The 18404-nt window shown below is 41.8% G+C and overlaps 1 protein-coding gene across 1 annotated transcript; it reads left to right on the forward strand.

The window, feature by feature from the left end:
- Positions 1–1752: 1752 nt before the first annotated feature.
- RGCC (regulator of cell cycle) lies at positions 1753–15130 on the forward strand. Its single transcript, XM_057409706.1, has 5 exons — positions 1753–1852; positions 2001–2180; positions 12057–12164; positions 13566–13628; positions 14808–15130. The coding sequence occupies exons 1-5, from the start codon at positions 1816–1818 to the stop codon at positions 14813–14815; spliced, it is 396 nt and encodes a 131-aa protein (XP_057265689.1). The 5' UTR covers positions 1753–1815; the 3' UTR covers positions 14816–15130.
- The last annotated feature ends 3274 nt before the right edge of the window (positions 15131–18404 follow it).

Consider the following 18404-nt stretch of genomic DNA (forward strand, 5'->3'; position numbering starts at 1 on the left):
TATGTGTCAGTGCTTGGGCAAAAGAGAACTCATGTCAGCTGTGGGGGCAGGTCCTTGTCTTTTGGGGCTGTGAGTTCTACCGAGTCATGTACTCGATAGTCCTCCTTTCTGCCTTGTGTCTATTGTCTTTCACTCTGCTTGTGTTCCTGACGTCATGCCCTCCCGCCTCCCTGCTCCCTACTTTTTAACCTCACTTTCCATCTGTGGTCTTCAAAAAGGATTGTTTGTAGCCACTTTTATTAGCAGAAAGAAAAACAGAGGAAGACCACAAGAAAGGAGGAAGCTGCAGAATAAATAATGATTGTACCTCACCATGAGAGCTTCTTTTGATCCGCTGCAAAAATAAATAAATGTCTCCATACCAGCCGGTAAGGAGAGGTGAACAGATCTGTGAGATACAGATGCTTTATTGTCTAGGATATTGTTTTCTTGATTTGTATCTTGCAGGAGCAATGACAACATGTCTGCAAATGTCAAGATGTTTTGGAGAGATTTTTTCTTACCTCTCCCTGTCCTTGACACTTACATTTTAATTCAAGATGTTCTCATCAACACACAGAATCACAGAATGGTTTGGGTTGGAAGGGACCTTAAAACTCATCCAATTCCAACTCCCTGCATGGGCAGGGACACCTTCCACTAGACCAGGTTGCTCCAAGCCCTATCCAACTTGGCCTTGAACACTGCCAGGGATGGGGCAGCAACAGCTTCTCTCTGCAATCTGTGCCAGTGCCTCACCAACCCTCACAGGGAAGGACTTCTTAAATCATTTCTAGTTAAGGAAAATATATATTGATTTGCACACAGACATAATCATAGCTCCTGATGCATATGCTTGGAATAGCACCTGATGTCTGCTTTCAGTATTGCCACCTGTAAATAAGTAGGACAGAGCCTTCCCCAGTTAGTGCTTAACAGAACTGGTATTTTAGCTGCTCAGATGGCTTTTATTTAAAACACGCAGGAGACAGCACAAGAGCAATGTTCGGTAGCTAAGGCACGTATAAACATCAGGTTAACCTGACTTCAGGACAAGCGCTAATGCAAGGAAAGCTCTCCACTGGAGAACGCCCTGTCTGACGCAGATGGGGCCACGGCTTCCTGTGCTTGAGCAGCTCCCGTGTCACCCTGCCTCCTGCTTCTCCCCTCGGGTCACCCTCTGTAACGAACCGGCGCACGTCCGCAGCCCGCTAAGGGACCGGGCGCTGCAATAACCACACACAGATGAGGGGTGGCGATGGGGAACGTGTTTCGGGGCGGGGGGCTGAGCGGCAGTGCTGCCGCATGGGAACCCACAGCCTCGCTGCAAGTGTAAGGCAGACTTCTTCGTCCTGGTCTGTCGGGCCGGTCACGGGGCTGGGTGAGGACGATCCAGTCCCGTGTTCTTGTGAGGTTCCCTCCTCACAGCCGCTCGTTGTACCCTCCACCAGCAGTCTGGCACAACCCCTGCTCAGACCCCTCCTGAGCCACAGCTGGGATTAGCAAACCGAAGGCAGGGTCACGCTGTCGGGAGCGGCGGTCAGAGCGCAAGGGGCGATGCCTCCCACTCGTGGTAGTGGTGAACTGTGAGAAGGACTCAGTCTGAATGCAAACCGCTCTGTCCCGGCATGGCGCACCTGCACCCACCCTCCAGCCCCCAGCGGCGGGCAGGGCAGGGCAGGGCCGGGCCGGGCCGCGTTGCCGCCTCCCTCCCGCTCCGCCTCAGCCTCGCGCCCGGGCGGGCTATAAGAGGCGGCGGCGGCGGCTGCAGCTCCGAACTGCCTGTGCTGGCTGCGGGAGCAGGGGCGGCAGCAGCAGCGCTGGGGCACCGCCGCAATGAAGTCACCTCAGGGCCAGCGGCCGGCGGGTCAAGGTGGGAGCGGCTGGTGAGGCGGGGCGGGGGGTCTGAGGGAGGGAGGGATGGATGGAGGGCGGGCGGGCGGTGGGTAGGTATCACCTTCGGGCGCGAGGTTCGGGTCCCGGTCCCTGAGGGTCCTGACTTTGTTGCCTCCGCCCGGCAGCTCTGAGTGAGGACGGCGGCGGGGGCCTGGCCGAGGCGCTGGGGGAGTTTGACACCGTGCTGGCCGAGCTCTCCTGCCCCGCCGGCCGGCGCCGCTTCCACTACAGCGAGCACCTGGAGCGCATGAAGCGGCGGAGCAGCGCGAGCGTCAGCGACGGCAGCGGCCTCAGCGACTCCGAGAGTGAGTGTCCGGCTGTTCCACGGCGGGTGTTAGAGGCAGTGGTAGCAGCAGAAGGCGAAAGGAGGGCGAAAGCTCCTGGGGGAAGCCACATCAAGGCTGGGTTAGGAGGCGGGGGTGAAACACTCGCTACGGGAGGAGGTCAAGTGGGCTCCTGGGACAGCGGGGCACCCCGGCGCGTCAAAGGAAAGACGTTTTACAGCAGTCGTTCAGTCCCTGCAGAGATCCTATAAGAAACCTGGAGAGAGACTTTTGACAAGAGTGTGTGGTGATAGGATAAGGGGGGATGGCCTTCAACTGGGAAAGGGGAGACTTAGGTGAGATACTAGGAAGAAATTCTTCCCTGTGAGGGTGGTGAGGCACTGGCACAGGTTGCCCAGAGAAGCTGTGGCTGCCCCATCCCTGGCAGCATTCAAGGCCAGGCTGGATGGGGCTTGGAGCAACCTGGTCTAGTGGAAGGTGTCTCTGCCCATGGCAAGGGGTTGGAACTGGGGGGGGCTTTAAGGTCCCTTCTAACCAAACCATCCCATGAGGTTCTTAATTTAACAGTGACTGTCTGCTCTATCTCAGTAGCAAAAATATGATTTGAGAGAAAGTTAACTAACGTGTGCTTTCCAGAACAGGTGGAAACTCATACAGGTTTATGGCTTAGTGTTATCATTATTTCAGAGGTGATGATTTTAAGCTAATTTGCACACAAGTGTATCGATTGTCTACAAGTGGTGCATACAGAACATAGCACAGGAAGGGTGGGAAGCAGATACTGACTCATGACCTGCTTTGGGCAAGAAAACAGAATTGGAACTAAGCTTTTTTTTTTTTAACTTGGAAAAAAGTTTTATGCCTTTTATTTTTTTGGTAGTCTGGGAGAAAAAACTTATTTTCATTTCCAGACAATGAGGCTGGAAACTGTTGTTCTCCTTGGGGGCAGTAGACTCAAGGTCTACTTTGTTAGAAGTAAGTTCTGCTAAAAACAAGCTATACCCAATTTTTTAGTCCTTAACTATATAGGAAAGCTTTATGAAACTTATCTCTTTTCCAGCTATTTGTAATAAAATTGCTCCCCTAATTTCTGTTTTAAGTATTTTACCAGTTCAGGGCCTTACTTCACAGTTCTGTTGACTTAGTGCTAAAACATTAACGTAATCTTCCTCATACTGAAGCTATGAGAGCATATTATCAGAGCCCTTTATTTCATCAGCACGGGCAGGATGCATTTCACTTCATGGACAGGTAATGTTTTACCTGCCCTGAAGGTGGATGCCCTGGCTGTCAGTGCCTTTTGGTTTGTATTTTCTCCTGTAGTCAGTGGAGATATGTGGATCAAGATGTTCTGCTATTTCATAATGCAGTGGGTGAATCACTCCTTGTAAATATCTCCCTCCTTCTGAGAAAGGTTTGGAAGTGCGTGCCCAATTTAGGCTGGACACTAGCCTTTTGGGTGGCTGAGGGTGTGTAGGGTGAGGTCTGCCTTTACTGAGACAAGCTTATGAAATATGTGAGCCCTGCTTCAAATAATAATAAAAGCTTATTAACAATTGCAGCAATACAGCCCTAGTGTTACTATTTCTTGTGCAGTCTTCAGTATTGTGATACATTAACCTCTTACATACTCTTACCCACAAATGAGATGTTTAAAATGATAGAGTGAAATAATCTAAGAAAACCATGAAAAAAAACAAACAAAAAGACACCCCCCCCCCCAAAAAAAAACAGAATCAAGAACTTACTTTTCTTGAACAGATAAAGACATCTGTAGTTGCTTGTTCAGAAAACTTAAGTCTCAAACACTGCTTAAAATTGCTGTTAGAATTGAAAGGAAGGCATTTTGGAGGAAGATGGTGTTCTCTGGCACGGTGGGAAGCCTGGAGAGAAACAGTATCTTGTGTGAATGGGCAGACCACATCTTCAGGAAGATCTGGAAAATAAAAACATGTGTCACAAATCTGCACTGATTTAGATTGAAGACATTGATTGATAGCAGGATAGGCACAGTTTGCTGGCTGTAGACAAAGTCCTCAAGGATCTTGCATGAGAAACTTGTCAAGCTTTCAAATCCCATCCAGCGCTGTGGTTCCTCCCTTGGTGATGCATCATGTGAAAGATGGCTCTACAGAAATTGAAATCACTGTCTTCTGGACACTGGCATATACTGGACTAGGAGGGTGCACCAAGAGTAGCCTATTGGCATCCAAAAGTGTCAGCTGTATGAGGATATGTTTAAGAGAGGAGAAATGGTAAAACAACCATCTCTCCTCGCTTCTTGGAGAAGGCCCGATAAATCACTTCTTCCTAAAGGCATCGTTCAGTGCAGACAACTTCTTATTTGAAGTTACAGCAAGATTGGAGAGGAGCTGCAATTTATAAGGAGAACCTTTTATAAAACATGCTTCAGTGTCTGATGTAATCCAGCTACACTCCCTACATCTAATTTAAGAATAGATGCAGGGAATTTCCTACTTACCCAGGCTCTTTCTGTTCAAGCTCATTTTTTTTCCTTTTAGGTTCACCTTTCTTTTGGTCTGTCTTGTTTAGTGCAAGTGTAGTGCTGAATTTGTGATTCTGCTATTCCCATGGTAATGCTCAGGTTAAACACCACTGCAAGGTGAAGGAGAACATGGGCTGAAAGAGCAAGTTCTGACAATGCAAAAGGAATTCCAACAATATTACCTGCAGATAATTTGAATGATCCTCTTGTACATGAACAGTCTTTGCACCTTTGCAGAATCTTGTTATCCAGTACCAAGACTCTTCCAAGTGTGCTTTGTTAGGTATGCATAGAACAGTTCAGATTATTGTATTTTAGCACTATCTCTTCTTTGTTGGTTTATGTAATCCTCCTAACTGCTGTAGTGTGGCTGAAGGTTAGGCGTATGTATCTTTTGGCCACTCCTGCAGTGGTATCTTTTGCGTCTAGGGTGGGACTGCAAGGGGAGGTGATGATTTAAACTGTTGCAACTGTCTGTTTCAAGGCCCTTGAATCAATCTTAAATTCAATTTTACAGCAAGCTAGTAATAGATATCAACTGGTCATGCTTGATCAATACTGTTTATTAGGGTAAGGAAAGCCTTTTGTCTCCTCGGGCTTCTCCCATGAGAATGAGCCCATTTAATTAAACAGAAATATTTACAGAAGATCTTCATCAGTTATAGTTAATCCTGCAAGTATTGCTTTTAACCTTAAAAATCCCCTCTTGAGTGGGCTAGCTCCAAAAGTACCAAGTGAAATTCTGATCCTTCATATTTTGTGCTCCTAAGGAAAAAAACAAACTTGAAGATACTGCAGTGGAAAATGGGCAGGATAGTACTTGGTTCTCCCACATCTTGTCTTGTTATTTGAGTAAATGCTCTTTGGATGAGCTCTGTCTTGGCCATGGTAAAGTATTGTACATAACATGATGGACTCTAGACCTTACAGTAATAGAAAGGCTTGCATGCGCAGGTGTTTGTGATGATCTTAGTACTTGGCCCACAAGCATTATATTAACCACAACAGCTGATGGGGTCAGTGCTGGGAAATCATGATGCAACTGTTACTCCAACATTCTTTGAGTTACTGGACTGTGAGTATCAGTTGTGTTTCAACTCGATGTATTCAACTGCTTCAATGTATAACAGCTTGTAGTTTAGGTTATTAATCATGCTGAAACCTCTAAGTTGAGGGATACCTTATAACTCTTTGCTATTTTCAGCATATGTTGATTGTGATAAAATAGGATTTGTGTTAGTGTGCTGTGCTGGTAAAAGCCACTACTGTAGATGCAGCTACATAGGCAAACTCTTACAGATATAATTTGCTTCCTGTGTGTTGGAATAAGCTTGCAGAGAAAAGTGCAGGCTTGCCTGTGTAAATCGCATGTCCTAGTATATTGTACTATGTGCTAATATATTGTACTAAAATGATGTCAGTGCATTGTGCTAGTACAGTATATGGCAATGTCAGGATTAGTATAGTGAAGAGAAAGTCGGACTTCATGTGAGGTTGAGAAGGGAAGCACTTTAGTGTTTCCTGTGCCAAAGTTATAATAACACTGAAAAGCTAAACCATAATCTGCTGCTGTGCTCTGAGAAATGCTTCATATTTTTAGCTCTGGATGTGTTTTCTTCAAACAGGTTCAGCGTCCAGCCTTTGTTAAAAGTGTTGTAAAATATTTTTTTATTTAATCCTTCACTCTTAACAGCCTGCAGTGTACCTTCATAGTTATTTTTAGGAATATATAAAGGCTTTATGACAGGTATGTCCTGGCTTTTAAATACAACAAAATCACCCTCTAAGTGCATCTAGAACTCTTTAATTTTGTAATTTCAAAACGAAGTAGGTGCAGGTTTATTAGGGGGTTGAACAATATCTCTTAGCACCAAATGCCTGCTTGTAGTGCAAGCATTCATGGTTACATGCCATGGATGTCTCTGTGTGCCTGTGCTAATGCCTGCACTATCTAGAGATGAAGCATTGGTCACTTCATACTGCAGCACTCATCCTGAAAAGCCTGTTTACATTGGCAATCTTGCAATATACGACAGTAAAGAAGGCATGGAAAAAGGCAACAGAAATGACTGAAGGCATAAAATAGTTTCCAAATGATTAAATAGACTGGAGCTGTCAAGCTAGAGCAGAGATGTTTTGGGTGGGACGAGCTAGTCTTCCAGAAAATCCTAAGTGACATTAGGCGACTGACTTCTACTTCACCCAGAATGAGGAAATCAAATTAAATCAGCATGTTTCAAGAAAAGAAGAGTGATTGCTTCTCATGGTGTATAGTTAAACTGTAGAACATATTGTCTTAAGGTATCATTGATGTTAAAAGCTTACACCCTCAAAAAATAACTAGATAAACTCTTCTACAGGCATCTGCTATGAGACACAAAATGTGGGGTAGGTGAGCTTTTTGCTCTTAGCAGCAAATCTCAGTCTTATATGATGAAGAAGAAAACATTTTGAGAAGGTAAATTGTTTCCTCAAATATTTAATGGTCTATCTCCAACAAGAAGGGAACAGAATATTTATAATGGAAAAAAAAGAAGCAAGACTCCCATGGAGAAATAACATTTTATTAAATGATGTGATTAAATTACCAGTACAATCAAGGGGAAGAAAACCCAGATGTTTCAGGTGCACAAGTTTCTCTCCAGGTACTTTAATGAGAAATGTGCTTTTTTTGATAGGATTTCCCATTCTTTCCAGCATAAATGTTCCTCTTACGCTTTATAAAGGAAGTATTAAAAAGGGGGAAGGCTGGAGCTGGAAGCACTGTCTCGCAGGTAGTAAGTGTGGTGAGGGAAGGGAAAGGTAAGCTTTGTGAATAATGAGAAAGCATGCTTGTATATCTGAATTTCAGGCTTCCCAGGTCACTTGTAACTGTGATTTGAAATCTTTTAAACCACAAAGCGTAGATGTGTCAGTACAGAAAACGTGATTTTTATGTCAGCATTGGAACAGATGTTTGCTTTGTTAGCTTAGGCAAAAAAAAAATCACAAAAATAAACATTGCAGCCAAGTGTAACTGTGGTTATGATCAAAATAAACACTGCCCTTGAGGGCTGCAACATATGTATTGTGAAACAGGCATCATGAATATTTCTCACTTCTACTGGTGGCATTAGAAATCTCTGATTTTGCTCTCATTTTTTAGCATGTAGGCTATGTTCTGACTAGGAATGAGTTGTGCAGTCTGAGCATTAAATGCTGAGCTACTGTTTTATAATGAATTCATGGCTTATAGGGACTTCAGCCAAATTTTAAAGCTCCTCTCTCCAAAACTTAAGATGTGATTTATTTCCACTCTACCCCCCAAAGCTTTCCCCACTGAAAACTATTAAAGATTTTTGCCCACTCCAGTGCTCTTTAAAATTGTATCTTGAACTATGGTACTAGAAAGAGCATAAGATTAAAGAAGTCAGACAGCTGAACTTTTTCCGTTGTCTGTTTTAAAATTAAGCTTGAGGTTTTCATCCTTCCGTTAGTTACTTACCAGAGCCTTTCAATTGCTCATTTTGTAGGGACATTCCATATTTACATGGTGTTGCCCTGGATTTTCTTTGTGGTTTAACCATGTACTGGAACAGCAAAGGTCAATACTAACTACAGATTACTTTGTCAAAGTAAAATATGCCCATGTTTATTCCAACCCCCTAATTTTGCAGTTGTTGGTTTAGTTTGTTTCATGTAAATCAGTAGCTTAACTCTCAGATTTTTTAAGGACTTGATTTAAAAAAGACAACTTGAATGTTTTGGGTTGATTTTTTTGGGTTTGGGTTGATTTTTTTTTTTTTTTTTTTTAAACAGCCGAAGGGGCATAGTATATATACATGCACAGGCAGTAGAATCAATACACAAAGTGAAAAGTAAGGAATGAATGATAAATGAACTTGCATCTCAGTGGGAGAGAAGGGGCTGGATGAGGAAGGACAGCAGCAATGAGAGGTCCTTGGCATCAGCCTCTGGTTATTGGGTTGCAGAGGATGTTGCCTTTGTATGGCAGTGGAATTCTTCCAAGGGCCATTATTGGAGGTGAATGGGCAAATCTTGACTGGCAGCTAGTAGAAAGCCAGGACTTGAAGTGTCCTTTTCCCAGAGCTTTCTGTCCTACAGACACACTTTGCCAAAGTGGTTATTTTTATGTGACAGATATCACAAGTATTTATTTTTAAGAGTGCATTGTTTTCAGCATTTGTTATAATGACCTTGATGGCAGAGTCAATGCATTCCTCCTTCTGTCATCAGAATTGCTGCTGCATGGTGACATTTGTAAGCCACAGCCAGTAGGTAGAGTTTGGTTTTGCTTTTTGAGGAAGATAAATATTGATATTTTCCTGAAACTATTAATCTTACAACCCATCAGAAGATAACACTGGTTTGTGAAAACATTTCATCTTGTGAGACAGGAAGAAAAACATTCAGGTATTTTAAAGCAACAGTTCTGTCTTATTTTCTTTTTCGCCAGTTGTAAATATTTACCAGCATAAGGTTTGGGGAAGCCAGTATGAAATAACATTTTCTGGTTTAAATATGTTTTGAGGTGAGCCATCAGTACTTTCAACTGCTTATAGAAGGAATATGAAGAGAAAACCACATGAAGAATCAAAGGTGGCTACTAGCTTGGATGTATGTGTACGTGGTTATAAAAAGAATTGCACGAGTAGTTTGCAGATAATTTAAATGGCTTATTATAGCTTTCATAATTTGAGTTGCCCTCACAAGCATTCACAAAAAGAACATTTTATTCCAACTATATATAAGAGCAACTGGAGCTTTAGATTTGGTGTATGACAAGGATTGGTTTGTAACGCAAATTCCCAGCATTACTACATTTGGTGTCTGGATACTAATAGCATAGGCTCCCTGTTAAAGTACACTCAGTTTTGTAGCCATTGTTCTGTGGGTTAATTTTTTCTTAATTCAATAAGCTCAAAAAGCTGTAAAAATATTAAATAATTTGGAAGTTTTTGTTCTGCTCTTCTCGGATCCATTGCCTAGAAAATGTCTTATCTATAGTCTGTTCCGTCAGTGTTTCAGTGAGCTGTGCTCTTGGCTACAGCACTGCTTTGTGTGAGTTATTTGGCTTTTTTGTGGTGCAAGGGGTTTTGTTCTGAACAGCAAGAATTTTCCATTCAGAGTTTCTTGGTCACTAGGGTTTGCATCTTGGCTGGAAAGAAATGTGGATTTAGTAGAAAGTTGGTTTGTAAGCTGATTTCAGGAGGAAATTTGTCATACCTCTGTTACTTTCAAACCATTAATGTGCAGGGTTCATAGTGTGGGGTACAACACCAGGGACACACATAATTGCAGAGCAGTGTCAGATTTACACCCACCTCCTCCCCACCTCTGCCCTTAGGTTGCTTTTTATGGTTTTAGGAACTGCTTGGTTTTTTTTAGAAAAATAAGTGCTATTTTTTCCAACTTTCTGTCTAAAATTATCTAAATTCTGCATTGTATTCATTAAATCTTTCTCATATCTGAAGTTTCAAGTAGATTGGTTTTGACCTGCTCGGGTTTAGAGAGAACAGGCTCTTAAAAGTGAAGATAAACAAATTACAATGAAAAGTTAGCAAGAAGCAGTATATCCCTCTTTCTAAGCAAGAAATACTGACTGATGGCTGATTTGGACAAGCAATAGTCCCAGGTAATAGATGTCAGTCATGCCATTTGCTTATGTTTGTGTTGTTCTATAGGTAGCATGTGCAGGAGCTGTTTGAAGAGTGAACTGTGAAAGACATAGTACTGTGGTGGGCTAACATACATGTAGAAGAAGAAAACAGGTTGAAGGTTGAAGCTTGTCACAAGCCTTTTCAGTGTGTATTACAACAAAGGTAGGCTTGGAAGCTAGCACAGAAGACACAGGGAAACATAGAATCATAGAATAGTTTGGGTTGGAAAGGACCTCAAGATCACCTAGTTCCAACCCTCTCTGTCATTGGCAGGGACACCTTCCACTAGACCAGGGTGCTTAAGGCCCTGTCCAACCTGGCCTTGAAGGCTTAGTAGATGCAGCTATCTGGCCTCATTTGGCACTGTACCCCTGTACTCCTGTAGAAGGTGGTTTAATGCTAGTAAGGACAGCAGGCTAGAGGAGATGGGGTGTGGAGACACGCTTCTTTTCCCAAAGATGTGGAAACTTACAGTAGAGGAGTAGTCTTCTAGAGAATGATGGTCTCTGTGTTTGATATCTGCAAGCATCGTGGCAGTATTCAGTAGAGGTGGAGATCTTGGCATGGCAAGCAGTGTTCATGCCTTCTTTTACTAATTCAGCAAGGCACCCTTAAATGAAGGCAGTCACCTCCTGGCATCACAAATGGGACAGGTGTCCAAGGGGCTGTGACAGTACTGACTTGGGTGGACTCAATGCTGCAGTGTAACCACCTGCTAGGCTGGGGCTGTAAAGACAAACACTGTGTCTGCTGCAGGGAGGCAAAATTGTTATGTAATGAGGCATACATTCATTTCCTAGGAAATGTACCACATCAATGGAGGCTATTGACATGTTCGTGTTACAATGCTTTCTTTTATGGTTTTCAGGTCACTGGCTCAAAACTGCAGGAACTAGTAGTTCTAGTGTCTCTAACACAATGACAGTTCCTCCTTCCAGTGGAGCCATGACTAATACTTTGTATGCACTGTGCATCATAGAACTCTTATGAAAAGAGAGAAGATAAAGATCACTTTTTTTCATACTTTTGAAACTGAAGGCCTTGTCCAAAATCCAAGAATATCAGAATGGTATTGGAACCTTTCCCATTGCTTTCCAGGGCATGTAAAGCTTCGTTTGAAAGGTCACATACAAGGCTGCAGAACATCTTGTGTATAGATGTACTGCTTATGATCTCCAGAGTCACAGAGTAAAACAAAATTAAAAGGTGCTATATCATTTATGTGGAACACAAGACCTAAAGCAGCAGAGTAATATATGGAGAAATGGGCGAGTTTGCTTCAGGGATGAGAGCAACACTGAATATATTGCGTTCTGGGGAACTGTCCTTGTCCCGGTGCTCTTCATTCAGCTTTTCTAATAGCATTTCAAAACCAGGTGACCAGAATTTCCTAGAATATTGTGAATTAGGCAGGTCACACCAGGCCTAATTTAGTGGATGGGGGATAATTGCCATTCTTGTAATATTGTCCAAATGATGCTGACTGCAGGGAAAGCTGACACTTTCCTTACCAGGAGTGAGGATTTGACCTAGGACTGCTTGCTTTTTAACTGTAGGTGTGGTAACAATGCCCTTCACACAATAAATGATTTATATACCCCTCTGGTTTTGAAGTCTGAAAATTCAAATTCTACAAATTTTGAAGCCTATATAAGAAGGGCCCCATTTGTTTTGAGTTCTATTGCAAAATTGCAGGTCTTAATTTTACTTTATAATGTAACTTTCTTACAGGTGCAGATTCACTCTACAGAAATAGTTTCAGCCTCAGTGATGAAAAGCTCAACTCTCCAACTGCATCTACTCCAAGCTTGCCATCTCCATCAGTAACTCCATGTAAAGGTAAGCTTTAATTGTTGGCATTTCTTCCTAATTCTCAACTATGTAGGCTTCTTTCTATGAGCCAGGATTCACATGTGTACATTGACTTTCTTAATTGTAACAAATCCAATTATTACTGCAATAGCACATTGCATCTGCACATCTTTGCAGGTGACCTGCAACTCTTGGTTTTGAAACACCAAGCTGAAGAAAATTACAGTTTCTTGGTTGATGAGAAATTATGGTACTACTTACAGAACACTTCAGTTAAGCATTAACTTGCGTTACTTCTTACTGAAGCAACTAAGTAACTTAAGTGTCCCATCTATATACAGAAGTACTTAGCCTGAGTGCAGGGGTGCATTAGGTGACTCCTCTGAAGCTATATGCTGCCATTCAAGTTATCACAATTACTTAGATCCATACAGACCTTTCACTGCTGATACAATCCATTTATTAGTAATTTGTCCCTCCTTTGTAGCTATGCTGTTTCAAAGTCCTTCTGTCTTGCAGCTGATACAACTCCCCAGGAGCTTGTTTTGTTCTGGTTAACTTAAATGAACTCTAGAGTAGATATATCGATAAATCAATACATATGTACTACATGGTGCTGTTATTACAACTCTTCTCGGGTGCTTGCTCAAGGAGCTTTTTGTGCTTTCATGTCTTTTCCACAGTGAGTGGTCACAAAAACAAGTTAAATGCGTACTTAGCATGATACAAGGGAAGAATAGCGAGTAATACTTAATAAGAAGTAGCAAAAAAGAGTTGAGTTAAACTGGCAGGAAATACTTGGCAAAAGCTACACTAAAGGTCAAGATGCTGTTCCTGATGAGAATCATAGAAATAGAGTTGGAACTAGCTTGGAATAGGGATAAGGAAGCCACTTGGAGTAAAACAAGATTGAATGGAACCAGTGGTGTTCTAGGGAATTGAGGTTTGTGTGAATTTTTGGATCCAAATTTATAGTGTGTGGACCAAGATCAAAAGATCTGACATCACAGCAAACCAGTGATCCTGACACGATTTAAGAGGCATATATTTGGGTAGGACTGGGATAACTGTCTGGGGTTTCATTAGGACCATGAATGCAGTATTTGAATAGATTCAATAAAGGAAACTCTCATGATAGCAAAGATGTGGCTTTTTTTCTCTACTTTAACTTCTGTGTTTTAAGGAAACTGAACAAAGGATTGCTTTGCTTTGTTTCTCTCAAATGGAGAACTATAAGAATAGTTTTAATTCTCTCCTGTTTTCTAAGAATGCATTTGGACATTGCAGCAACCCTATTGAACTGCCCTGAAAATAGTCTACAGTATGTCTGATATCACTGAAAATTATTTGGAGGGTTGTGTGGTTTCAGTGTTACTTTTGGTTGGAGAAATACATCATGTCTAAATAGCATTGACTCTTATTTTGCAGCAAAGCTTGGAGACACGAAAGAACTGGAAGACTTCATTGCTGATCTTGACAGGACACTAGCAAGTAGGTAGATTTTTATTTGCCTGCATCTCACTTGGTACTGTCAAAGAATGATGAAAACCCAGTGTATGGGGGGAGAGCGAAGGGAAGTAGGCTTCATTTTAGTTTGTCAGTTGCATGGATCATTAAGTGGATAAGAAGGTAAAATAGACTGAATTCTGGCCTTTGCCTGGATGTTCAAGGCATGCGGTTTAGCTTGTGTGACAAAGGCTGTACTGCAGTGAACCCTTGTCCCCACCTCTGAGGGAACTGCAGTTCACCTCTCCTTGACAGTGACAGGCATCAAGTAAACATCACTTTTTAAATACTTAAAACTCAGCTAAAAAGTGGGACTTTTTCTTCATTGTGAAGATAAGCAACTGGAGGAATAACTGTAGGTGAGGAAACCTGTTTATACTGGATTTAGCTTTATGAAAGAATTAATAAGCAGGTATCTGTATTTATTGTCTTAGATTAAATGTCAAAAACCTGTTTGTGCTTGTCAACCAGGAATGGAATTTAAGTCACTTCTTCCTGTCACTATCTAGATGTATTTCCCAGTTACAGTACTAGATTCTTCATTATTATTTTTAAAGAAAAACAATAAAACTAAAAAACCCACCCTCCTATTCCCAACCATGTAGTCTGCTTCTTTCTGGTTTTCTGTGCTGTTATGGATGTGACACTGTGGTTTTTATGTATAGAACCAGACTGCAGAACCCAAACCAACAAATTTTTAGGATTAGACCTAAATAGCAGCATGAGCAACCCCTCCCCTTCCAATAAACTGTGAACTGAGAGTTTCTTGTATTCATTAGGTATTTTCCCTTCTCTGTAATCATTGAAGCCTTGGCCATCTGCATTGGACTTAACTCAAGACAGCTGCCCTTTTGAGCTGCCTACTTCCTTGTCATCTTACTTGTATCTTAATCCCAGTTTCACTTCTCTTACTTGAAATATAATTCTGGTTTCCTGACTTCTGTCATGGATGTATGTTTGAGCTCATTTCATCTACACCACCGAAACCTAATCGGCTGCTCTTCTGAAAGACTTTTTTTTGGCTTTTATGTTCATTTAAAAAAGGCATAATTTTGGCCTGTTAGGCAGTCCAGCAAGCTGAACATAAGGGGTGTCTGGTATGTAAACAACATGCAGTCTTATTTAATGTAGAACTTAATGATCCTTCTTGTTCTGTATTTTCAGGTATGTGAAGGATAAGTGACATCAGTCTGAGACCGAGAACTGCTGCCCTTGTCTGATAACTTTACGACCCAGGATATTTACCTTCTGAACATAACCTTTGTGAATTCCTACAAGTATTTAACTGGTAACATCAGTTTTGTGACTCTGCAGCAGATGGTATAAGACAATTCAAGCGTTACAGCTGTATTTTACTTTAAAATATAGCTTGAATTTTAATTTAAATTTGCTTTTATGAAAATATATTTTTAATTTTATATAGTTGAACTTCTAATGCTTTTTGCCATATAATATATTTTTGTATGCAAATAAACCCTGAACTGGAATCCAGGTGTCCGAAAGCTTCATGTGAGCATGCGAACTCTGAAACAGAAGTACAAATTAAGGTCAAGCTTTAAATTATCTGATAAAGGCATATTACCTGTTAGGCAAAATGCTATGCTGGCTTCATGTGGAATCTCCTATTTTTCTTTTTAAATTGCTTAAATAAGAGAATTTTGTATTATGTAAAATTAATATAATCAGAAAAATAAAAAAATGTTCAAACTGCTACTTCAGATTTGCTTTAATACGAATGGAATAACACTGACTTGGTACAGATTTGAACAATAACACCTATTTCAAACCCCATGTAACAGCTAGCTTTAAAATTACATGCTATTCTACTAGTTGGGAGGTCAGGCATTTAGGCCCGTGGGTTTAGGTATGGAGATCCTCTATCACAAAGGCATAGTTAAATGTCTGGATGTTTCTGATACCAGAACCTTTGGTCTGAAATACTCTCTTGCTCTTAAAAGTCTTCCTAACCGTCAGTGTTATGCTGAAATAGTGGAAGGTGAATCTGTAGTTTCACAAGGAACCCAATTGTTTCCATATGCAGTAGGCACTGGGGATGTCATTATGTGAGCTGTCTTCCAGCTGCTGCAGGCATTACACTTAGCTCTTCTGTCTGAGCTGCTCATGCAGTTGCTGCCCAATCTGTTCAGATCAAATAAGCTGGGCTTGTTTGAACTCCAGGTCTTATTTTGAGCAAAGCAGGCTTGTAAGCCATTGCATAAGTGGTTTAAATATTGTGTCTCCTTGGTCATTTACCATCTTTGAATGTGTTTTTGTCTGGAGAAGGACATACCTGTGACTCAGCTACCAGCCAGTTGCTTAGGGACCTTACAGGACTGATTTTGACTTGCCTTCTGCAGCTAGGGGAAAGTACTCTGTATTTGCTAATGGGAACACCATGAGGATGTTGCAAATCCATCTCCTTGCTTTAGATTTCCTAAAAATTGACTGAAACTTTTGTGTGTTATTAAATACTGTATGATTTTTCCAGTTTTACTTACTGGTAAGAAAGTAAAACTCTGAACTGGGTACATGTTAAATGGTCTGAAACAATATTGAAGTGGTTATGTAGGTCTTTTCGTTACTTCAGGCAGAAGGGCAATGTAAGAAGTATTTTTCTGAAGAGAAAATACTTCAACATTTTCTCTGTAGATTCAATCAGTAAATTGCCCCTTAGGCTAGAGATGGAGTGAACTGATTTAGGAGGATGATATTTCATGTTGTTGTAGCTTAACTACAAAAATCTCTGAAGGAAGGTGGGGTGGTTCAAGTTTGAGACAGCAACTGTGCTCTGGGAGGCTCCTGCACAGCAGGAACCCCATTTTGAGCAGCAAGGTAGGCTTGCTCCAGCAAAACCAGAGCATAATGGAAATCTGGGTCTATGTTGTAAACTCATAAGAGTAAATCCTCCTTTTATCTGCCTATGTGAAATCAAGAGGGGAACCTGTCCCTTCTCCCCAGTCCCAGATGCAAAAGGATGTGTTGCTGTGCAAAGCTAGTGAGGGGCATTCTCTTGGCTAGTGTAGGACCTGCTGTTACATAGGTCCTGCTGAAAGCCTTGGTGCCTCTCTAAGGTAAGGGGAACCAGGACAGAGGAGACAAGCTCTTACTTTTCCTTTAAGAAACATCTTTAGCCTAGTGTGTATTTTTCACACTGCTTGAATAGCTGCAGCAGTTTTGGCTGTTATTCTATATTTTAATGCCCTTTGGTAGGGTAAGTGATAGTGTTGGTAAATGGTAGATTTTACCATCATAAAGTCAGAATACTCCAACTATGTGTGGCTGCCTCAAGCAATGGTGAGGTGGGGGGAGACAGACAGTGGTTTGTTCCTCTGCTGCTCAAGGTTGTATTAGTTTGAGGCACTGGGCCTGAGTGCTTTCCATCTACAGGTTCAGTTAACACTCAATCCAATTGAACACTAGGCCCAATAATCGGTATTTACAGTTGGATGTCTCCTTTCATTGAGTGAAATCACCAAATTACTACAGTAATTTGGAATGACAATACTTTGTCCTTACAAACAGCCAATTCTGAAGATTTTTCTAGTATAACCAGAGGTTTAAAGTGAGGCATGTCCCTCACTTTGTGTAATGCCACTTGGGAATGGAGTTGGGGATTAAATGACCATCTGCTTGTGTGTTTTAATCTTATTTATGCATGAAAAAGTGGAGATGTCTGCTTGCTTATACAGCAGTTCTGGTGACAATCAGCTGCAAAATCTGGGAGTGTCTTCTGCGAAGCTGTTGATCTGAATTCCTCCAGTGTATTAGGCTCAATTTTGAATGTCTTGCTGTGTCAGAAGAAAGGCACTAGTGTAGATGTCATTCCACTGGAGTATCCTCACAACTGAAGTTCATCATCTCATTACCTACGGTACTGAGAAATGCATTGCTGAGAAAAGTTCCTGTGACACTCAATCCCTAGTGGGCATTGCTGGAGGCTGCACTGTGCTTATGGACCAGTCTTAATCCTTGTTTTGACCTCCCTCTCACACCGTGATGATGAATTTGAATTCAGAAGCAAGTCAGAACCCTGTTGTGCTAATGCTACACATCCAGAAGTGGAAACGAGGAGCTGAGACTAAGCAGATGTATTGCTGCAGCTTGACATGTGTAAGGTGAGGCGCAACAATCATTTACATGTATGCTCTTTACCTACAGCAAATTCAAGGTTAAACGGATTAGTTTAAACCTCTGCCACTGAGGCTTGAGCTAATGTGCTTTATCTTGGGTTTGCTATTGACTGTGTGTGTCCTCGGTGCCATCACCCAGGCTCAGCTGATATATGGTCACTCATTAAACTTGGTAAGGTGCTCATTTTTCTGAGTCCTTAATAAAGAAGAGAGAAGAGCAAAAAGAGGGACTTTTCTTGTTTTCCTTGCTGCATGCATGTCTAGCCACTATTGATGCACTGACAGCCAGGTGAGTTCTTGGGAGAGAGAAAAACAGTTGGGTTGGTAGTGACAGAGCTTGCTGATAGGGAAGGGCTCAACACCTGCTGGCTTCTACAGTCTGTTGTCTGGTGCCTCCCGCCACTTCTTTGTTACTGATATTTGCTTTGCAGTATATGCTGGGTGTGGAGCTGATTAGCAGCAGTGTTGCCTAATGCAAAGGGTTGGAGAGGTAAGGATAAACCACGCTCTGAATTTCACAGATTCATTGAAGCCTTGGTTTCAATAGTGGGTGCTGGCAAAGAGAAAACCCAGAGAGAGCGCTTCTGCCTGCTGGGAAACATTCGTGTCTGCAAGCAGAGATTTATTTACT

The sequence above is a fragment of the Pezoporus wallicus genome, unplaced genomic scaffold (assembly GCF_028554395.1).
Source record: "Pezoporus wallicus isolate ANWC-B61680 ecotype Strahan unplaced genomic scaffold, APGP_CSIRO_Pwel_v1 contig_2543, whole genome shotgun sequence".
NCBI classification, from domain to species: domain Eukaryota; kingdom Metazoa; phylum Chordata; class Aves; order Psittaciformes; family Psittacidae; genus Pezoporus; species Pezoporus wallicus.